General features: G+C 47.5%; 1 protein-coding gene across 1 annotated transcript in view; it reads right to left on the bottom strand.

Moving 5' to 3' along the window:
• txk (TXK tyrosine kinase) overlaps positions 1–3,635 on the bottom strand; it is a 109,035-nt gene extending 105,400 nt beyond the window's left edge. Inside the window, exon 1 of the mRNA XM_070860671.1 lies at positions 3,545–3,635. Within this exon, the coding sequence (XP_070716772.1) occupies positions 3,545–3,560 (16 nt within the window). The 5' untranslated portion in view covers positions 3,561–3,635. The remainder of the gene's footprint in view (positions 1–3,544) is intronic.
• Between the last annotated feature and the right edge of the window lie 20,768 nt (positions 3,636–24,403).

Genomic DNA, 24,403 nt, shown 5'->3' with positions numbered 1-24,403 from the left:
GGAGTGGGACTTGAACCCACAACCTTCTAACTCATAGGCAAAAGTGCTACCAACTGAGCCACTGGCTGACAACCTCTCAGCATCTACCCTCTCAATCCTCCTCATAATCTTATACATTTCAATGAGATCACTTCTCATTGTTCTAAACTCCAGAGAGCATACTGCTCCAGGTGTAGTCTCACCAAAGCCCTGTACAATTGTAGCAAGAATTCCTTACTCTTGTTCTCCAACCCCCTTGCGATAAAGGCCAACATTCCATTTGCATGTTCAATAGTACAGAAATCAAAGCGATCAGATGGGGGCGGGGGTGGGGGAAATGTGAGGCAGACTAAGATGGGTTTAGAGTGTAACTGCGTAAATGCTCGGAGTGTGGTCAGGCTGGTAAGCTGCAGGCACAAGTAATGGAGAACTGGCTGAAATAAGGGATGAATGGGCAGTTAATATTCCTGGCTACAATGTATTCAGGAAAGATAGGACAGGAAAAAAAGCAGCGGGATGGCAGTATTCATCAAAGATATTGGCTGGAATTTTAATCTGGAGGAGGGTGGGAGCAGGGGTGGCTAGAAAGCGGTTGGGAAATCTGGGAGAACATAACAGACTTCAGGAGGAATTAAACAGATTGGTGAAATGGGCAGACACATGGCAGATGAGACTTAATGCAGAGAAGTATTAAATTATTCATTTTGGTAAAAAGAATAAGGAGAGACTATATAAACTAAATAGTACAACTTTGAAAGGGTTACCGGAACAGAGAGACCTGGGGATGTATATGTACACAAATATTTGAAGGTGACAGGACAAGTTGAGAAGGCTATTAACAAAGCATACGGGATCCTTGGCTTTATACATAGAGGCACAGAGTACAAAAACAAGAAATTATGCTAAACCTTTGTAAAACATTGGTTTGGCCCCAACTGAAATACTGCAGCCAATTAGGAAGGATGTCAAGGCCTCAGAGTTTCTTTATTCATTCACAGGATGTGGGCATTGCTGGCCAGCATTTATTGCTCATTTCTAATTGCCCTTGAGTCAGGAGGATATGGGACTTGGAGGGGAACATGGAGAGGAGATTTACTAGAACGGTAGTAGAAATGAAATATGTCAGTTACAGGGAGAGACTAGAGAACCTGGTGTTGTTCTCCTTAGACCAGACAAAGTTAAGGAGAGAATTGATAGAGGTGTGCAAAATTAAGATGGGTTTTGATAGACTAAATAAGGAGAAACTGCTTCCAGTGGCAAAAGGGTTGGTAACCAGAGGACACAGATTTAAGATAATTGGCAAAAGAACTAGAGATGACAGGAGGAAAAAAAATTGTACGCAGCGAGTCGTGATCTGGAATGCACTGCCTGAAAGAATGATGGAACCAGAGTCAATAACAACTTTTAAAAGGAAATTGGATAAATACTTGGAAAGGAAAAATTTTTAGGAGAGTAGGACAAATTGGATAACTTTTTCAAAGAGCCGGGACAGACACGATGGGCCAAATGGACTCCATCTGTGCTGTGATTCTATGATTGTATGATAAAGACATTACATGTAGCACAATACTTGTGTTTCAGCAGGTTACTGGGAAGTAATATAGACCATTGCATGTTAAACATCTCTATAAAAGATGCACCATAAACACCATCACCATAGACAAATCCATTATATTGTATTGGGTATAATAGTTAATTTGAATATTCAGGCAGAACGATTTGCAGCACGTAATTTTCTGAAGTAACTATTTATTTGTTATTCTTCTCTACTTTCCTTTTCTGAAGGTTCCCTGCTGGGGTATGGATGCATGCAAAATTCTGCTTTTTAAATATGAGCCTTAAAATTGACTGTCAGTCGGATATTTCATGTGGAGGGCATCACAGCCAAGCCCGATCCTATCCTCATCCAACGTCCACACACATTCACTTTCAACATGGGTCATTTGATAGTGATCAGGAATGGAAAACTCTGGATGTGTTTCCCCTGCTTAATCCAGGGGTACTAAGACTAATTGTAGTGCCGCTGCCACAACCCTATCTAAGACAAACTAACTCAGGACAGATCGAGAATGTATGTGAGTCTTCCTAATCTGTATCATTTCTCCTATCACTGGATAAAATCATAGAGCTATTGGAAGAGCTGAAGAAAGACTTTATATAAATGATAGAGCCCAATAGATGGGAACTATTGAATTAACTTGATGTCACTGAACATTTACTTGTTCAACATTGTTCTATTTATTCTTTGGTACATTAGGCAATTATAGTCAGGAACACAGATCAAAACAATAAAGGGAACAACTATCTTAACTAGTATGACATTTGTAACAGAGGTAAATTATGAATTCTGTGTCAGAATGAATTTTGCAAATTGCACCACTATCAGATGCAAACCAGGCCTATATATTCCCATCAGTGTTATTGTCAAGGCAGGAAACAGAGAAAACGTAAGAAAACCTTCAGCATTAGTGGAAACTCCAGTCTTCCTGTCTTTAAAGTATGCATCATATCTGTTAAAATTAACTCTCTCGCCACCCAAAAAACAAGTGACGATAAGATTGTTACCATATTTAAACAGAAATTCATACTGGAAAAAAAGCAGCTAAATGGGCAGTCTTATTCAGCCTGATTACTTATCCGAATATAGAAAAATACCTCTTGTTACACTAACACCCTCATTAACTGCACCTTATGTAACTTATTTTATTTTAGTGAGGTCTAACTGAAAATGTGGTATTTACATAGGTATGTCTCAGTATTAGCGATTATTAAATCATTTATATAACACTAAATGGCCTGCGGTAAATCACCGACCAAGACATACTGTAATAGGAATTAAGACTGGAAAATAGTCTTTTCCTTCCTAAATTGTGCCAACATAGACAAGCAATTGGTTTCCAATGTTGCATTAACAATTAAATCAAATACAAACCTGAAGCATTAGGGATGAGGTATATAGAATATTAATGTTCACAATCTGATCTGACTAGTGTAGTTTATAATTCACGGTTCATTCTTCTGTTGTCAAAATAAATTCAAGGGCTTGTTCGACAGCAATTATCAAATTTAGATACAGAAAAACATAAATTCTTGATATAAAATAATAAAAGCAAAAAGCAGAACTTCATTTTACAATATTATAAAAATGTAATTTAATTTTTTTTCTTCTGTGTATTATTGTTATAATTGCCAAGGACAAACTTTAAATCAACTACATTTATATTTTCAATGGTTTTAATATAATTATTTACAGGTAATAATGCATGTATTTGAAGGATTTTCATGTATTTTTATTGCTCAAATTATATGTTTGGTGTGGAGCCAACACAAATCTGCTTTTCAAAATACGTAGTCTCAGAATGTGCTTTGCTGAATTGTAATAAATGATACCCTATTATGTTAAAAACATTTCACCCAATACAAGCCAAAACTGAAACTACCTGCATAACTTGTTCATTCTGACCAACTCAAAAAAAGTTGTTATTTACTACCATTCTGAACTGTCCTCTTTGTTCTGCATACGTAAAGCATCTTTGCTAAATGTGAAGGAGATCAATTTACTTACAGGTAGAAAGAATCATCTTTTTCTTTTAATGCAGCTTAAAACTTCCTTTTGAATGCTGACTGCTTAAGCCTTTCAATTCTCGTCATCCTCAACGCTCTGCTTGACTCATTTGCAGCCTTTGAGGTTTCTAGCTGATAACTGAATAACTGGGTAACACCCAGGATGTGACATAGCCATAAAGATCTGATTTAAACAGGTTACATTTATTCTGCAATAAAGATTTAACTCCACTCATAGAAACATAGAAACATAGAAAATAGGTGCAGGAGCAGGCCATTCAGCCCTTCTAGCCTGCACCGCCATTCAATGAGTTCATGGCTGAACATGAAACTTCAGTACCCCCTTCCTGCTTTCTCGCCATAACCCTTGATCCCCCGAGTAGTAAGGACTTCATCTAACTCCCTTTTGAATATATTTAGTGAATTGGCCTCAACTACTTTCTGTGGTAGAGAATTCCACAGGTTCACCACTCTCTGGGTGAAGAAGTTTCTCCTCATCTCGGTCCTAAATGGCTTACCCCTTATCCTCAGACTGTGACCCCTGGTTCTGGACCTCCCCAACATTGGGAACATTCTTTCTGCATCTAACCTGTCTAAACCCGTCAGAATTTTAAACGTTTCTATGAGGTCCCCTCTCATTCTTCTGAACTCCAGTGAATACAAGCCCAATTGATCCAATCTTTCTTGATAGGTCAGTCCCGCCATCCCGGGAATCAGTCTGGTGAACCTTCGCTGCACTCCCTCAATAGCAAGAATGTCCTTCCTCAAGTTAGGGGACCAAAACTGTACACAATACTCCAGGTGTGGCCTCACCAAGGCCCTGTACAACTGTAGCAACACCTCCCTGCCCCTGTATTCAAATCCCCTCGCTATGAAGGCCAACATGCCATTTGCTTTCTTAACCGCCTGCTGTACCTGCATGCCAACCTTCAATGACTGATGTACCATGACACCCAGGTCTCGTTGCACCTTCCCTTTTCCTAATCTGTCACCATTCAGATAATAGTCTGTCTCTCTGTTTTTACCACCAAAGTGGATAACCTCACATTTATCCACATTATACTTCATCTGCCATGCATTTGCCCACTCACCTAACCTATCCAAGTCACTCTGCAGCCTAATAGCATCCTCCTCGCAGCTCACACTGCCACCCAACTTAGTATCATCCGCAAATTTGGAGATACTGCATTTAATCCCCTCGTCTAAATCATTAATGTACAATGTAAACAGCTGGGGCCCCAGCACAGAACCTTGCGGCACTCCACTAGTCACTGCCTGCCATTCTGAAAAGTACCCGTTTACTCCTACTCTTTGCTTCCTGTCTGACAACCAGTTCTCAATCCACGTCAGCACACTACCCCCAATCCCATGTGCTTTAACTTTGCACATTAATCTCTTGTGTGGGACCTTGTCGAAAGCCTTCTGAAAGTCCAAATATACCACATCAACTGGTTCTCCTTTGTCCACTTTACTGGAAACATCCTCAAAAAATTCCAGAAGATTTGTCAAGCATGATTTCCCTTTCACAAATCCATGCTGACTTCGACCTATCATGTCACCATTTTCCAGATGCACTGCTATGACATCCTTAATAATTGATTCTATCATTTTACCCACTACTGAGGTCAGGCTGACCGGTCTATAATTCCCTGTTTTCTCTCTCCCTCCTTTTTTAAAAAGTGGGGTTACATTGGCTACCCTCCACTCCATAGGAACTGATCCAGAGTCAATGGAATGTTGGAAAATGACTGTCAATGCATCCGCTATTTCCAAGGCCACCTCCTTAAGTACTCTAGGATGCAGGCCATCAGGCCCTGGGGATTTATCGGCCTTCAATCCCATCAATTTCCCCAACACAATTTCCCGACTAATAAAGATTTCCCTCAGTTCCTCTTCCTTACTAGACCCTCTGACCCCTTTTATATCCGGAAGGTTGTTTGTATCCTCCTTAGTGAATACCGAACCAAAGTACTTGTTCAATTGATCCGCCATTTCTTTGTTCCCCGTTATGACTTCCCCTGATTCTGACTGCAGGGGACCTACGTTTGTCTTCACCAACCTTTTTCTCTTTACATACCTATAGAAACTTTTGCAATCCGCCTTAATGTTCCCTGCAAGCTTCTTCTCGTACTCCATTTTCCCTGTCCTAATCAAACCCTTTGTCCTCCTCTGCTGAGTTCTAAATTTCTCCCAGTCCCCAGGTTCGCTGCTATTTCTGGCCAATTTGTATGCCACTTCCTTGGCTTTAATACTATCCCTGATTTCCCTAGATAGCCACGGTTGAGCCACCTTCCCCTTTTTATTTTTACGCCAGACAGGAATGTACAATTGTTGTACTTCATCCATGCGGTCTCTAAATGTCTGCCATTGCCCATCCACAGTCAACCCCCTAAGTATCATTCGCCAATCTATCCTAGCCAATTCACGCCTCATACCTTCAAAGTTACCCTTCTTTAAGTTCTGGACCATGGTCTCTGAAATTACTGTTTCATTCTCCATCCTAATGCAGAATTCCACCATATTATGGTCACTCTTCCCCAAGGGGCCTCGCACAATGAGATTGCTAATTAATCCTCTCTCATTACACAACACCCAGTCTAAGATGGCCTCCCCCCTAGTTGGTTCCTCAACATATTGGTCTAGAAAACCATCCCTTATGCACTCCAGGAAATCCTCCTCCACCGTATTGCTTCCAGTTTGGCTAGCCCAATCTATGTGCATATTAAAGTCACCCATTATAACTGCTACACCTTTATTGCATGCACCCCTAATTTCCTGTTTGATGCCCTCCCCAACATCCCTACTACTGTTTGGAGGTCTGTACACAACTCCTACTAACGTTTTTTGCCCTTTGGTGTTCTGCAGCTCTACCCATATAGATTCCACATCATCCAAGCTAATGTCTTTCCTAACTATTGCATTAATCTCCTCTTTAACCAGCAATGCTACCCCACCTCCTTTTCCTTTTATTCTATCCTTCCTGAATGTTGAATACCCCTGAATGTTGAGTTCCCAGCCCTGATCATCCTGGAGCCACGTCTCCGTAATCCCAATCACATCATATTTGTTAACATCTATTTGCACAATTAATTCATCCACCTTATTGCGGATACTCCTTGCATTAAGACACAAAGCCTTCAGGCTTGTTTTATTAACACCCTTTGTCCTTTTAGAATTTTGCTGTACAGTGGCCCTTTTTGTTCTTTGCCTTGGGTTTCTCTGCCCTACACTTTTCCTCATCTCCTTTCTGTCTTTTGCTTTTGGCTCCTTTTTATTTCCCTCTGTCTCCCTGCATTGGTTCCCATCCCCCTGCCATATTAGTTTAAATCCTCCCCAACAGCACTAGCAAACACTCCCCCTAGGACATTGGTTCCAGTCCTGCCCAGGTGCAGACCGTCCGGTTTGTACTGGTCCCACCTCCCCCAGAACCGGTCCCAATGCCCCAGGAATTTGAATCCCTCCCTGCTGCACCACTGCTCAAGCCACGTATTCATCTGCGCTATCCTGCGATTCCTACTCTGACTATCACGTGGCACTGGTAGCAATCCCGAGATTACTACTTTTGAGGTCCTACTTTTTAATTTAGCTCCTAGCTCCTTAAATTCGTTTCGTAGGACCTCATCCCTTTTTTTGCCTATGTCGTTGGTACCAATGTGCACCACGACAACTGGCTGTTCTCCCTCCCATTTCAGAATGTCCTGCACCCGCTCCGAGACATCCTTGACCCTTGCACCAGGGAGGCAACATACCATCCTGGAGTCTCGGTTGCGGCCGCAGAAACGCCTATCTATTCCCCTCACAATTGAATCCCCTATCACTATCGCTCTCCCACTCTTTTTCTTGCCCTCCTGTGCAGCAGAGCCAGCCACGGTGCCATGAACTTGGCTGCTGCTGCCCTCCCCTGATGAGTCATTCCCCTCAACAGTACCCAAAGCGGTGTATCTGTTTTGCAGGGGGATGACCGCAGGGGACCCCTGCACTACCTTCCTTGCTCTACTCTTCCTGTTGGTCTTCCATTCCCTATCTGGCTGTGGACCCTTTCCCTGCGGTAAGACCAACTCACTACACGTGATACTCACGTCATTCTCAGCATCGTGGATGCTCCAGAGTGAATCCACCCTCAGCTCCAATTCCGCAACGCGGACCGTCAGGAGCTGGAGGTGGACACACTTCCCGCACACGTAGTCGTCAGGGACACCGGAAGCGTCCCTGAGTTCCCACATGGTACAGGAGGAGCATAACACCCGACCGAGCTCTCCTGCCATGACTTAACCCTTAGATACACTTAAACTGGTAATAACAATGTTAAAAGTTACTGACCAATATAAGAAGAAAAAGAAAAACTACTCACCAATCACCAGCCAATCACTTACCCCCTAGGCTGTGACGTCACCTTTGTTTTTTTGCCTTCTCCCTGTAGCTGCACCGGTACGCCTCTCGCCGACCCCGGACTCGCGCTGCTCCGAGCTCCCGCCTCCTCGACTGACTGCTCCGAGCTCCCGCTGGCCTTTATAGGCCTCTCGCCGACCCCGGACTCGCGCTGCTCCGAGCTCCCGCCTCCTCGACTGACTGCTCCGAGCTCCCGCTGGCCTTTATAGGCCTCTCGCCGACCCCGGACTCGCGCTGCTCCGAGCTCCCGCCTCCTCGATGCTCCTCACAGAAGACATGACCCATTTAAAATTGAACTCTACACTAAGTAAGTTCATCAGCAAGTTACTACTAAACAAAAACTTTGTGAAGTACTTTAGTTTGAGAGAAAAATACTTCTAAGTGAAAAATATGTTTTACCCTTCTAAATACCCTTTTCTAATGATAGTGAGCTGAGCCTTTTGAAAAGTTGAATATTTTGGCAATGACATTAAGAATTATGCTAAGAAGGTTCAAATCTTGAACCAGCTGATTACTCTTATGTAATTGTAACTTTAATTATTGATGCCAGAGTTAAATTACTTATAAACAATAATACCTGGACTATAATTTGATATACAATAATTTATAGCCTGGAACCCATAAAAGAACATCCAATGTCAACAATTGTCACAGAACTGTATTCATCTCTATGGGGTAGAACAGAATGGCTTGAATGGATAAACAGCAACATCAGCTTTCACAGGAATTATTTGCCCAATGCCATCATGGGAGAGAATTTCTGCAGAGTTCTCTGCCCTCCATTGTGGTAAAGGCTCCAGTGTAGGTGTCCAAGACCCACACCTGAAACAGCTGTTATGCAAATATTAGGCCTAATGCCTGTTTAAGCCCTCTTACCTGAAATTGTGCTGCGCTGAACGCAGCCAGTGTTGGGTCTGTAGCATTCAGGATATCCATGTCTAAATCAGACTACCACCAAAAAGGTAATTTAAAAAAATGGCCCCCTCTCGGTCCCTTCCAGTTTTCACCCTCTCCCTCCCAGGACCTACTTGAGGACCACTGCTGGGGTGGCTCCAACCCAACTTCGACCTCATGGAATCGGCGAGCTGCCTCTAGTCGCCGGATTGCCGTCTGCAGCAAAGTCCAATGTACCCGGGCCAGCAACAGAAGTTTGGCCCGCCAACCCTTGCCGGTGGTCCAGGGCTCTGGAAAGTCAGTTTGTGGTCCTTCAACACTCCCCACCAGCTTAGGGCTATGATAAGCCACCTGGGAAAGCTAACTCCAAAGGGAGACCCCTCGGTTCACTTTATGGAGGTGGAACAGGCAGGGGATATTAATGGATGCGATGATGCAGAAATGGCCAAGATGCTCCTCCTATCCCTGGAGAGCAAGCTGTACCAGTCCCTTTCTACTGAGAGCAAAAGAGGACAGAAAACACTTGCTGATGTCCAGAAAGACATTTTAGAAGCCATGGGCTGCAATGATGGAAGTCCCTTCCCCAGAGTGGAGAAAACGGTGCAGCTCGCAGGAGAAACCCCACAGGCGTTCGCAGGCCGACTGCGAACCAGAGTGCCTATAGTGGGGACATAGACAGAGATCACTTAAGCCCGGACAAGTTAGCACACTGGCTCCGAAGCCTAGTAGCTAACAGTTTACCCCGAATAAGAACCAAGGCTGAGGCCTGGTTCGACCCAAGAGATCCCCAAGCCACCGAACAGGGAGTGCTTAGGCAACTGACCCTAGCTTACAGAAACAGCAGAGGGATAGAAGAGTTCCCACAAAAGGGAAGGGTTCACAAAATCCGACCTAGCCAAGATAAGAGGGAATGGCGCCACGAGGGGGGCAACCCCTCCGATACAAAATATACCTGCTTCGGGTGTGGAAAAAGTGGGCCCTGGAGAAGGGATTATAGAAATCCTTGAACGAGTTCTCCATCCCCGGCCCAAAAGACTGAGACAGATAAGCCAGTCCCTCCCCACTCATTCGATACCTTTCTAACTGCGCTCCGAGCCATGTTAGATGGCCCTGGGAAGGTAGCTATCGCCACCGGTACCGAGATCCCATCTGCCCCCTCCCAACCAAAACTGTGACTAGGACAGGCGCAGCCCGTCCACCTGTGTGCCCTCGAGTATGATGCCTGGGGAAGACCGACCGTTCAGATGGAAGTAGAAAAGGTGAAAGGGACTTACCTGCTGGACAGTGGTACCTCAAGCACCCTTGTCTATGCAGCTAACCCCGCCGCCTCACCTCTGTCTAACGGGGTTCCTACAGCTTGGTGGGTTTCACAGGCACTGAACAGACTGGCTCATTCTCCATTCTGCTCTCCATTCATTTAGGTACACTCCACACCAAGTGGACTTGTGTCATGATGAAGTGGGAGCAGGAAGGGAGAGGGATCCTGGGGGCTGACTTCATCCTAGGCTTTGGGGGTCAGTCTGCACGGGACAGGAGAGTGAGGTGATGGTTTTCCCGGGAAAACAGGGCAAAGGGACGGTGTGCACCATGAAGCCAAAGGAGGGTTACGACCTGGAATCATTGGTCAATAACACTCCGATAGAATACCAAGAATATGCGAGGAAAAACCTTGCAGCTTTTGCCACTCACAAACACGACTGTGGGAGAATAAATGGGGTCGAGGTTAGCATAGATAGGGACCCCATGACCCGACCACAGAAACAGTACAACTTCCCCAGGGAGGCGGAGGCAGACATGGAAACAGCCTTGGGTTCTTTAGTTAAACAGGGGGTATTGAGTCCAATAGCTACCCATGTGAACTCTCCATTGTGGCCAGTTAAGAAACTGGACAACTTCTGGAGAGCCAAGGTGGACTATCGAGTACTCAACTGTAACATCCCCACCTGTGCACCCACCGTTGCTGCTGTCGCCGACCTCATTGGAAGTATCCCAGCCTCCGCGACCACCTTCACGGTGCTGGATATTTCCAATGGGTTCTGGTCCATACCTTTAAGAAGGGAAGATCAGTACAGGTTTGCTTTTATCTTTAAAGGGCAGCAATACACTTGGAACTGTCTCCCTCAGGGCTTCCACAACAGCTCCAGTATTTTCCATCAGTGTATGGCCAACTGTTTAAAGAGTTTCAGCAGACCCCAGCAATTAGTACAGTATGTAGATGACCTGCTCCTGTTCACCGATGAGGGAGAGGAGCATGGCCCACTGCTGGCTGAACTGCTGGAGCTGCTGAAAGTAGAAGGGTTTAAAGTAAACTGTAAGAAGGCACAGATCGGCCTGAAAGAAGTAAAATTCCTGGGACTGGCTGTGCGCGCTGGGGAGAGAGCCATAGACAAAGCTAGAAGGGAAGCAGTGCAGAAGTTACCCACCCCCAACACAGTAACAGGAGTAAGATCTTTTCTAGGGCTACCTGGTACTGCAGAGATTTCATTGAGGATTGTGCAGCCACCGCAGCCCCTCTGCTCCGACTCCTGCACAAGGGAGTGGAGTGGGAATGGGACAAAGGTTGCGAGGCAGCATTTATCCAACTCAAGAAAGACCTGCAGACCACGCCAGATCTAGGGGCCATCGATGGGGGTAAAGAGTTTTTCCTGGAGATAGCAGCCAGTGGGGACAGCCTGAGCGCAGTACTGCTCCAAAAGCGGCATGGCCGGCTGAGACCAGTGGTCTACTCCTCCAGGATACTCACGGATGTGGAGAAGGGATACTCCAACTGTGAGAGGCACCCCCTAGCCACTCACTGGGCTGTGAAAAGATCACTGATCTTCACAGGGGGGTCCCCCTATTACACTCCTTACCCACCATTCGCCCACCCAAATGCTCCTGGATGGGAGAATCAAGGACGGGACAGTGAGCAGTGCCCGCATTGCTCGCTGGGCCCTGCTCCTATCTCAAATGGGGCTACGGGTAAAGGGTCTCTGCAAGTCTAGACTCGCAGCCAACATGATTTATCCAGGGACAGCCCATCGGTGTTCCGTAGGAGGAGTATGGGAAATTAACATAGGCTTTCGGGCTGGGTTACACCCCACAGGCCGAGAGATCTATGTGGACAGTTCAAGCACGGTATCTGCAGGTGAACGACTCACAGGCTGCAGAGTTTATGACCCCGAGGCAGGCATTGCCCTGGCGATTAAACTCCCCAGTACTATGAGCGCCCAGCATGCTGAACTGTCTGCGGTGGTGTACACACCCCAAAGAGTTCCCTACCCCATACACGATTTGCTCGGACAGTATGTTCACATGCAATTCATGTACGGAGTACTTGGCTATCTGGGCCCGCCGCGGATACACATCTGCAGACGGGAGACCCCTGGCGATTAAGCCCCTACTGGAAAAGATCATGAAAGTCGTAGGGGAGGAAGGGAATATCTATATACATAAGGTGAAGGCACATTCCACCACAGAACCCCATAGCGAGGGAAACCAGCAGGCTGACATGTTAGCCAAGCAAGGTGCCCGCATGGGCAAACTCTAGGATCCGTACAACCCAGGACCCATCGCAGCAGTTGGGGCAGGATAGGGATGGCAGGGAAGGCAGGGATAGCTTTGCCCCCAGACCTAAAAACGGTTCAGACCCAAGACCCCGTCCTCAAAACTGTCCTGAACACGCTAGCAAAAGGAGAAAGGATAGACAGCACCACGTGGGTCCAGGAGCAGGACACCCCAGACCTGAGACCACTTGGCAATGAGTGGAACAGGCAGGGTAGTGGCCAGGACTCAGGGAAGATGTCCGCGAGTTCTGTGCTAGCTGTCTGGTGTGCGCTGCCAACAACCCCGACCTCCAGAAAAGAAAGGTGTCTATGGGACATATCAGGAGGGTAGAGGGACCCTGGCAGTCGATCAAAATCGACTACATCAGGCCCCTACCCACTGCCCAGGGAGGCTACAAGTACTGCCTAGTATTGGTGGATGTATTCACTAAATGCCTTTCCTTGCCGAACAACCACTGCCCTGGGAACAGCCAGGATCCTGGTCAGAGAAGTGTTCTCCCGATGGGGACTACTACAATACGTAGAGACCGACCAGGGGAGTCACTTCACTGAGCAGGTGATGCAGGAGACTCTTAAGGTGCTCGGCATCAAAGGAAAATGGCATGTCGCCCACAACCCGCAGTCATCTGGGCCTGTGGAGCGTTTAAACTGTACAATCAAAGAAAGGCTGCGCAAAGAGACAGGAGGCTCACCAAAAGAGTGGGTAGAGATACTACCACTGGCCCTCATGGGGATCGGGGCCAGCCAGTCAAAGACCACGGGGTAGTCCCCGTACGAGCTCATGACTGGCAGAGCCATGCGAACCCCCACCCATGTGCCAGCCCCGATACTCACGGAAGGTCAGCTTAGGGAAGCGAACCGGGACAGCATTGTCAGGAATCTGTTTGAACACCTTAAACAGATTCACTGCCAGGCTGCTAACAACATGGGAAAACAGCATCGGATCAACCGACTGCTGCTAGAACAGAATGGTTCCACATAAATCAGTGCAAACTTTTCAACCCAGGGGCAGCAGTTAAACGTAAGGGACAGCCAAAAACTGTAAACCGTACTAAAGACAGGGACCCCCAGCCAACAGCCCCCGACTGTGGAAATCCCACAGGGGACGTGGCAGACCCACAGACTGTACCTAGAGGGGCGGTGGACTGTGTTACTGGAGGAGCTGTCCCCTGCAATCATTTGGGGCTCGGACGCACGCCCAGCAGCCGGAGCCTTAAGAAGGACTCCCCGCACACCACGGCCAATGACACCGTGGTCACCAGCGCTCCAATTTAAATGGTTCAGCCCCGGGAAAGGGACCAGCTGCAAAAGGGCAGCTAAGGTCAGAGACCAGCCCGGGAGCAGGGACACCCAGCCAGTAGCCTCGGGCAACGAGGGACCCCCAGAAGAGATAGCGGTGGACCAGCCACCAAGTGAGAGTCCCCAGCCCGTAGCGCTCGACCAGGCAGAACCCCCAGGGGAAGAAACGAACCAGGCAGCCACCTCCAAAGGAGCGGTGTGCTGCAGCACTGGAGGGGACGTTCTCCGATAGTGTGGGACTCAAACCCACGTCTGGTCAGGACACTCCGGGTCCAGTGGTGCAGACTGACCTATTACTGACCTCGCTGGACACCAAGCGGGAGAAGAAGAAAGAAAGAAGGCAGCAATTAACCTGGCCACCCGGAGACAGGTGGCAGATGTACATATATAGTACCATGTGAATTTAAGTATGTTTAGTGAGTAATTTAGAGTAGTGTAATATTGGGCCCAAGTTTCCACACGATAAAAAACGGGCGCCCCTCCGAGCTGGGCGCCCATTTTTCGCGCCACAAAGTGCGCCTAAAAAAAACCTCCGTATTCTCCACCTCCCTGCAGGTCCTCTGGCCCTCGGCACGGCGCAGCAGGAGCTGTAGGGGGCGGAGCTAGGACCCTGCACCGAAAACAGTGCCGGGAGCTACAGTGGGCACGCAAGTGCAGTAGCTCCAGGCGCCCGAAACTGTGTGGGAGGGGCCCGAAGCACGCAGCCCTTAGCCCTGGCCGAATGGCCTCACTGGGGCTGCGTGAATAAGGCTCCTCCCACGGCCAGCTCCTGCTTCCTGCCGACTCCCGCTCCTGCTTTCCCCCCACCCCCCCCCCCCACCCAACCGGACCGGACCCGACTCGACCCGTCTGCTTCTGCCGCTGCCGCTCCCACCCGACTCGACCCGACTCTACTCTCGCCCCCGGACTGGATCCGACCTGACTTCCCCCTCCCCGACCTGACCTCCCTGCCTCCCTCTCTCCCTCCCTCCCTCTCTCCCTCCCTCTCCCTCCCTCCCCCTCCCTCTCTCCCTTCCTCCCCCTCCCTCTCCCTCTCCCTCCCTCCCTCCCCCTCCCTCTCTCCCCCTCTCTCCCTCTCCCTCCCTCCCTCCCTCCCTCCCTCTCTCTCTCTCTCTCTCTCTCTCTCTCTCCCTCCCACCCCCTCCCTCTCTCCCTCCCCCCCCTGCTGACCCGAACCGAACCTCTCTCCCCGACCCGACCCAACGCCACCTGCTGGGGATGGGCCCTGCCCGAAATCTCGGGTCCGGCCCGTTCAGCCTTCGGTCCCGACGGCAAACCGCTTCCTAAAGGCCTGCCTGAAGCGCTTTCACACAGGTAGGAACATGGTTTATTTAATCTTTTCTTTGCTTATAAATGTTTATTCAGGTTGGATTTATTTGTATAATATTTGTATAAGTATAACTGAGGATTTATTGTAGAATTTAATGACTTCCCTTCCCCCCTCGTTCCCTACGCCTAATTTGTAACCTACGCCTGATTTTTTAATGTGTAGAACAGGTTTTTTCAGTTCTACAAAAATCTTCACTTGCTCCATTCTAAGTTAGTTTGGAGTACGTTTTCACTGTGGAAATTTTGAAATCAGGCGTCAGTGGCCGGACACGCCCCCTTTTGAAGAAAAAATTCTGTTCCAAAGTAGAACTGTTCTACCTACCAGAAAAAAAAATGTGGAGAATTGCGATTTCTAAGATAGTCCGTTCTCCACCAGTTGCTCCTAAAAATCAGGCGCAAATCATGTGGAAACTTGGGCCCTAAATGTGTAATTATAAGTATATATGTATTAGTTAACTGGGGTAAGGAAAAGAATCTACCTGTGCAGCTGTTAAAAGAGGCACAGGCCGGGTAACACCCGGGAATAAGAAGAATCTACCGGTATAACTATTTAAGGAAGCACCGGTAAGATACAAGCAGAACAGCTGTGTGATAAAAGTTAGAAGTGGACATCAGTCCACAAGGAACTGAATAAGACAGCCAGTCGATTAAAGACTTTACTATGTCTGATAGGAAGAGAGCCCAATTTGGAACTCAGTCACCTTTGTCAAGCCAGAGAGCTTTCTCAGGACTAGACAATCTGTTTTATGTACCCCTACAGGAAAGACAATAGTATGGAAAGAATCCTATTCCTGCTTGCCCTGATAAGGATGAGCAGCAGCGACCAAGGAGACGTGGAAGAATCCCTCATTTACGGGTGTTCAGGAGGAAGAGCACCGATCGTAACCGCCGGGGGTGGCCCCCGAGACGTGGAAGAACTTGCCGTTGACGCCCACGAGAGAAGGTGGCCAGGGTGGCTGGGATCTAACTCTACCCGCTACTCCAGCCAGGAAGGTTTTACCTACGGGGAGGCCTCACTTCCATGCCCCCGGATACGGATCATCGCTGCCCGAGTCAGTGTTACAGAGGGAAAGCGTGTGTGTTTGGCTTGCAAAGGAAACATTCCCCTGGGAAGATGGTGGTGGTTCAGAAAACTCAGCAAGGACGCATGGGACCAGGAATCGGACTGGGAAAGCCTTGGTAATGATACGTACTGCACCATTATGGGGACTCCGGGAGGAGTAAAAATGTGTTGGGACAAATGGTGGGAATCCGAACAAGGAATTTATGTTTGCATGTGGGGATCAGAGAGTATTTGTCCCGCAGGCATATCGATCGCCTTCGCCAGGCAATGTCAAGATGAAGAGTAAGGGATGGGGTGGGATTCTAGCCTACACGGGTGCGCGGTCCCACACACCCCACTCCCAATTACCGCCATCGAACTAAGAGCACACATTTAGGAACCCCGCCAATACGCACAGTAATAGAAAGGTGTCCTACCACCACCAAGGGACCTGGAAATGGATTAGTATTGGTACCGACCGAAAAGGTGTTATACCAGGGGGTACATTATGCAGTAGCTTCAGTAATATTAAACCTTACCGAGGTACACCTACCTGCATGGTGTCCGAAGGAAACAGAGCTGCTGTACCAGGCCCTACTTAGAGACATGTTCAAGAAATTTTATGAGTTAGACTTTGGAAATGTAGACAAAGCAGACCTTTACACCCTAAACGCTAGGGACACCATGGGCTCGGGGAGTCCTAAAAGGGGAATCATAAACGACGTTTTTACTGCCTACAATACAGGATCCTCTGTAATAAATAGCCTAGATGACATAGCACTACAAACACAGATAAACAATTTAAAGAACCAATTGAGAAAAATCCTGAAACAAGAGAGGCCTATAAAAGACACAGCAGCGAATCCGGGGCCCAGTGTCGAGGAGGTGCATGGAGAGGCAGTCGGGACTTCGGTGAGAGGCCTATAAAAGGCACAGCAGGGAGTCCGGGGCCCAGCGTCGAGGAGGTGCGTGGAGAGGCAGTCGGGACTTCGGTGAGAGGCCTATAAAAGGCACAGCAGGGAGTCCGGGGCCCAGAGTCGGCGAGAGGTGCGAGGAGAGGCTTGTGCAGCTACAGGGAGAAGGCAAAAAAGAAGTAGAAAGAAATAGAAAGGTGACGTTACAGCCAAGGTGGTAAGTGATTGGTAAGTAGTTTTTCTTTTTTCTCTTCTATAACAGTGAGTAAACTTTAGCATTATTGTTGCCAATTTAAGTGTATCTAAGGGTTAAGTCATGGCAGGAGAGCTCGGTCACGTGTTATGCTCCTCCTGTACCATGTGGGAACTCAGGGACACTTCCGGTGTCCCTGACGACTACGTGTGCGGGAAGTGTTTCTGCCTCCAGCTCCTGACGGTCCGCGTTGCGGAATTGGAGCTGAGGGTGAATTCACTCTGGAGCATCCATGATGCTGAGAATGACGTGAGTAGCACGTGTAGCGAGTTGGTCTTACCGCAGGTGAAGGGTCCACAGCCAGCTAGGGAATGGAAGACCAGCAGGAAGAGCAGTGCAAGGAAGGTAGTGCAGGGATCCCCTGCGGTCATCCCCCTGCAAAACAGATACACCGTTTTGAGTACTGTTGAGGGGGATGACTCATCAGGGAAGGGCAGCAGCAGCCAAGTTCATGGCACTGTGGCTGGCTCTGCTGCACAGGAGGGCAGGAAAAAGAGTGGGAGAGCGATAGTGATCGGAGATTCAATCATAAGGGGAATAGATAGGCGTTTCTGCGGCCGCAACCGAGACTCCAGGATGGTATGTTGCCTCCTTGGTGCAAGGGTCAAGGATGTCTCGGAGCGGGTGCAGGACATTCTGAAAAGGGAGGGTGAACAGCCAGTTGTCGTGGTGCACATTGGTGCCAACGATATAGGTAAAAAAAGGGATGAGGTCCTACGAGACGAATTTAAGGAGCTAGGAGCTAAATGAAAACATAGGACCTCAAAAGTAGCAATCTCAGGATTGCTACCAGTGCCATGAGCTAGTCAGGATAGCGCAGATGAATACGTGGCTTGAGTAGTGGTGCAGCAGGGAGGGATTCAAATTCCTGGGGCATTGGAACCAGTTCTGGGGGAGGTGGGACCAGTACAAACCGGACGGTCTGCACCTGGGCAGGACCGGAACCAATGTCCTAGGGGGAGTGTTTGCTAGTGCTGTTAGGGAGGAGTTAAACTAATATGGCAGGGGGATAGGAACCAATGCAGGGAGACAGAGGGAAACAAAATGGAGACAAAAGCAAAAGACAGAAAGGAGATGAGTAAAAGTGGAGGGCCGAGAAACCCAAGGCAAAAAACTGTGAATCTGTGGAATTCTCTGCCCAAGGAAGCAGTTGAGGCTAGCTCATTGAATGTATTCAAATCACAGATAGATAGATTTTTAACCAATAAGAGAATTAAGGGTTACGGGGAGCGGGCGGGTAAGTGGAGCTGAGTCCACGGCCAGATCAGCCATGATCTTGTTGAATGGCAGAGCAGGCTCGAGTGGCTAGATGGCCTACTCCTGTTCCTAATTCTTATGTTCTTATGTTCTAGAACACAGGAGTAGGGCCAGGCTATGACTGTCCAGTTAAAAGAAATAGTGGCTGAGCTGGATAAACATGCACAGACGGTGAATGTATTCATACGGGAGGATAGAAACGCTTCGGACCAGGCTGCACAGAACGAGGTGTGCGTACTGTATGAGGCATGGTTGTTGGGCGAGGGCCACAACAACCTGGAGGATTTAAAACAAGGATTAGTCCCCTCCTGGATCAGGAACAAGCACCTCGCAGCTCTCCACCCGTACAGCAATTCACTAAGCCCGTGCCAGCTCCGCCTAGCCTCTGAAACCTACCCTGTCCCAGTAGACTGAGAAATCTAACCACACCATTATGGGAATAGTACTAAGGATGCCAGTCATGGGTGGGACAGCCCGACCCGCACCGGTATACCGGGTGGAGAACATTGGAGTTATTCAGGGAAGTGCACACATTCGTTTCGCAGCGGTCCCACCCTATGTCATAAAGTGGGAGAACGCTGTAACGGCTACTGACCTCTCCGGGTGCCGGAGCTGGGGTGCACACGTAATACTGTGTCCTCAGTACTTGAGCCCATTCAAAGTCACAGTGTAGGTTTAAAGCTGCTGGCGCACAGCCTATTAACTGTACCATGGAAGTAATGGCACAAGACCAGGTCCCTCCACAGGTAGTACACATAGGGGGTGGGACATATTGTGTCACCACCAGCGCGACCCACTACCAACATGGACACTTCTGGTGTCCGGTAAGTGACAGCAGTTTTTGCTTCAAACCTGAGGCATCAGTTCAAGTGGCTCAGGTACCGATTGTCCCCATTCCTGAACCCTCCACTGTCCACCTCACTGTGAAGGAAAACATTACAAACCTGCAGGATTATGTTGTACATTTTGACTATGCAATTCCCCCTCTACCCGAACATCTTACCGCTCTGCTAAAAGCTGTAATTATCTCACAAAAACACTTCTACACTCTAGAACAGAAAACAATTGAGATAGGGAAAAAGATTCTCAAGATCACAATTCCACCTTGGTGGGACCTTTTCAGAAATATAGAAGTCCCAGTCTGGATCCGAATCGCTTCCCATACTTTAGTTATCTGTCAACTCGCAATCATTCTTTACTTATGGTGTCTCACTTGCCGAGTTAAACGCGGAGGCCATCAGGTCAGGCACCAAAGGGTGCTATACGCTCCTTGGCCGAACTTGGGAATCGAGCAGGGAGGGGTGAAACCATACTACCATGTTTAATTTGTGTTTGATTTTACCTGCTGTAAACCGCAAATGTCGAGTGTTGTAAGAATATTACTCAAAATGTGTTTGACTATATACCTTTATTTTTACTGAACTTAAAGGGTGTTTGACTATGGACCTTTATGTTACTTGAGAATGTGTTTGACTATGTGCTTTTATTTTACTTACACTGTGTTTAACTGTATACCATTATTTTACTGTGAAAACCGAGTAAAGGAGGGGCATCGTACCCCCTCTATGCTGTAACTGAATTATAGTGATTGTATTCGCCTGTAAATTGCATTGCATTTCAACGGGGGATGCACATTAATGTTTAGCTAGTATAAATGCAGGGAAGGTTGACTCTCGGGATCAGGAGTTTTGCTTACCTAGATTGACACTCAAGAGTGTGGAATGTCAACAGGGGGGGTTGAAGGATGCAAAATTCACAAGAACCCCGCCAATGTTTGGGCTCATTCGAAAGGAAATTTAATTTGGGACTATCTACTGGAAAGTTTGAAACCCTAAAGTGCTTGGGGAAGAAATTAAAACATTTAATTGAATTTTGGATTTTAAAAGACAAATTCGAGCCTGTGGGCGGGCCTAAAGAACTAATGAAGCCCACTTGATTATTGGAACTGTCTAGGTGTTGAGACTAAGTTAACTTGTCTGAAGGAATGGACATTTGAAAACTCTTCTCCACAGGAGACATTTACATTACAACAATAATTCAGAGATGGCCAGCCATCAAACCAAACTGAGAAAAGCCACCTTCAACATGAATAAGAACAAAGGACCCACTACAGCCTGTATGCGAAAAACCAAGCATAAAAGGACATTGCTATTAGCAAGCTAATATTTCCATTAGGAAATAGATTTAGAAATGCAACCCACCCAAGACATATTAACTTTTAACGAGCCCGCCAAAAATATTACAAAGAGAAGTCAAGCCCGCCAAATTTAAACAAAGAATTCTGAACTGATTTGGCGCGAAGATTAGAACAGCTCAAACCGTATAACTGGCCCCCCTGTTTCAACAGAGGGTGTGACACACTTTGCCATACAACCAAGACCACGCTTATGTCATCAAGAAGGGAGAGAAACCAACGCGACAGTTGTAAACCAACTTCTGCAGCCTCGAAGTCCTGAAGTCTAGAAGGAAGGAAAAACATCACCATCGCGGCAGCAACCGACCACAGCCAACATGGTCCCAACGAAAAACCGCCGCGATCGACCAAACTCAAAACAAAACTCCAACAGGAAGAAACCGAAGAAGCGAAAGTTTCTATTCTACAATCTAAGGCCTGACTACCAACAGGTGAAAAAATTACTTAAAGAGACTTTGAACCTATTTCTAATGAAGAAAACCGGGTACTTACCCCATAGATCCAAAACATGCTTTACCGCATCTGCGGACTCAGCCCAACTGAAGATTGTGCAGTAAGTAGTCTTCTCTGGCGTTCGGGTTACGGCAAGCAGAACCTACAGAATTCACCTACAGAACAAACCCCGAAATCGCGAACTACTGCTAACTGACCAGAAAGGATTGGTAAGCATAGTCCCTGCCTGCCCTGGAGTCTAACCTTGCTAGAATTAGGTATTGGGAGGTGGGAGGTGTAATTTTTACTGTAACCCCCTTTGAATGTGTAATGTATTGTTCTTTATTAGAGTGATTATAAGTTTGACATTGTATTTTCTTGTCTGTAATAAAATCAAAGTTCTTTTGCACCAAACCAGTTGGCCTTTGCACTTTATCACATCCCCCAAATAAATCCAGAGTCTAGAACCCAAGGGAGTGGGAGCGATTCGAACCGCTCAAGTTGATCAGAAGTGAACCTGACCCCCGGGACCACCCCCTTACAGTATACACTATGCAGAGTTACATGCTCAAGGCTGCTGAGCGAGAAAAGGACTTGGGTGTTGTAGTGCATGTCACCAAAGGACCACGACCAGTACTGTGAGGTCATTACAAAAGCAAAAAGTGTTAGGATGTATTGCCAGGAGAATTAAATACAAAATAAAGATAACCCCTGCTTCTTTTCTCCATTACCATCAGTCTTAAACTTTTTTCCTCTGCCCCTCCACCCTCATCTCCAACAAGTGCAAAGAACTCATGGACTTCTTGGTGACTGGGATTAAGACGATCCATTCTGCTCCCTTAGTCATATTCCGATTTTCTCTTGCCCACCACGAATCTCCCCAAGGTTCACCTCTGTCCTAGTCCTAAACCCTCATATTTCTCTAGTTTCTCTCCTACCTCCATACACACTCTCTCTGAGCTCATTTCTTCCGTGAGATTCACCTCCTGCTCTCTTGGCCCAATACCCACTAAACTGCTGACCAGCTAGTTTCCCTTCATTGCCCCCATGTAAGCTAACATGTAAATGGTTTCCTCTCCTCGAGTACTGTCCATCTCCCTTCAAAAATTGCCATGGTCATCACTCTGCTCAAAAGATTCACGCATGGCCTTACTGTAAATGATCATCCCATCTCCAAACTCACTTTTCACTCCAAAGACCGTGAACATGCCCATCTTTTCCACCATTCCATCTTTGAATCTCTCCTTTCAGATTTCACCCTTGCCACATCACTGAAATGGCTCTAATCAAAAGTCACAGTGTTCAGTTCCATTTGCAACTCCTCAGATAATGAAGCAGTCCATCCGGGCATGCAGCAAGACTTGGACGACATTCAGGCTTGGGCTGATACGTGGCAAGTAACATTCGCGCCACACAATGACTCTCGCCAAAAAGCGAGCTTCTCATCACCGTCCCTTGACATTCAGCAGCATTACCATTGCCGAATCCCCCATCATCAACATCCTGAAAGAAACCATTAACCAGAAACTTAACTGGACCAGCCACATAAATACTATAGCAATAAAAGCAGGTCAAAGGCTGGGTATTCTGTGGTGAGTGTCTCACCTCCTGACTCCCCAAAGCCTTTCCATTAGCTACAAGGCACAAGTCAGGACTGTGATGGAATACTCTCCACTTGCCTGGATGAGTGCAGCTCTAACAATATTCAAAAAGCTTGACACCATCCAGGACAAAGCAGCCCGCTTGATTGGCACCTCATCCACCACCTTAAACATTCACTCCCTCCACCACGGGCGCACCATGTCTGCAGTGTGTACCAACTATATGCACTGCAGCAACTCGCCAAGGTTTCTTCGGCAGCACTTCACAAACCTGTGACTTCTATCACCTAAAAAGACAAGGGCAGCAGGCGCTTAGGAACACCATCACCTTCAACTTCCCCTCCAAGTTACACACCATTCTGACTTGAAAATATATCGCCATTCTTTCATCGTTGCTGGGTCAAAATCCTGGAACTCCCTCCCTAACAGCACTGTGGGAGTACCTTCACTACATGGACTGCAGTGGTTCAAGAAGGCAGCTCACCGCCACCTTCTTAAAGGCAATTAGGGAATGGCAATAAATGCTGGCCTTTCCAGCAACACCCACATCCTATGAACAAATTAAAAACCATTCTTTGTGACTGTGACCATGGTGCACTACCCCTCCTCATCCTCTTTGACATCACCGACCATGACATCCCTTTCCATTGCCTCTCTATTGTCCAGCCCAGTGAGACTGCCCTCACTTGGTTTCACTCTTACCTCTCCAATCATACCCACAGCATCTCCAGCAATGGCTTCTCTTCCTGCCTTTGCATCATTACTTCTGAAGTATTCCAAGTAGCTATCCTTCGCCTGTCCTCTTTGTCACTACATGCTGCCCCTTGACAACATCATCTGAAGACATGGCCGGTGGGGGGTGGGGGGGGGGCAGATTCCCCATGTATTCTGATGACACCAGCTCTACCTCTCCAACTCTCTCAACCCTTTTATTTCCTCTAATGTTGTCAGATTGCTTCTCTGGCATCCAGTTCTGAATGAGCCGCAATTTGCTCCAGTTAAATGTTGGAAAGACAGAAATGATCGTCTTCGGCCCCACCACTGATTCCATCCTATTTCTATCTCTGTAACATCACCCATTTCCGCCCGAGCTCAGCCCATCTGCTGCCAAACCCCTCATCCCTATCCTGGTCCGAGGAGCCTGAATAACTCACCAGGGGCTGCACAATACCACCACCACCAATCTGAGGGAGCTCAGGTCGCTGCTGTGGCGCCACACCAAAAGGTCCCCCGTGGCCCATCCAGCTGCAAAAGCAACACTGAGGTCTTGGGGGAGGGGGGCATCCAGCTGAGACTGTATGCGAGCAGCCACAGTCTGAAAGCCACCATATATGACAGCACTTAGACGCTCCGTCGACTCTTGCAGAGCCACGGCCATCATCTCCAAAGCAGCACCGATATGATCGTTCCCTCGTGCCTGTGCTGCAATGGCAGCTGCCACATCATGCCAAGGGTGAATTTCCCGTGGGAATAATGCCCCAATTAAGACTGCAAACTTTCAGGTTTGAAGAGCTAATAAGACTGGAACACTTTTTTGTGATCAAAAAGCTGAATTTGGATCCAATAGCCGCCGCAAACTGCGAAGCTAATCAGGGAAAAAGGCCTGAACATCACCAGCTTTCTGGCTGCACTGAATTTCGGCTCAGGTCTCCCTATCTCTGTAACTTTCTATAACCCTAAAATCCTCAGCTCTTTTGAGTTCCCCTAACTC

The sequence above is a fragment of the Pristiophorus japonicus genome, chromosome 2 (genome assembly GCF_044704955.1).
Source record: "Pristiophorus japonicus isolate sPriJap1 chromosome 2, sPriJap1.hap1, whole genome shotgun sequence".
Classification (NCBI taxonomy): domain Eukaryota; kingdom Metazoa; phylum Chordata; class Chondrichthyes; family Pristiophoridae; genus Pristiophorus; species Pristiophorus japonicus.
Note: the sequence above shows the minus strand (reverse complement) of the source record. Positions and strands in the feature narration are given on the sequence as shown.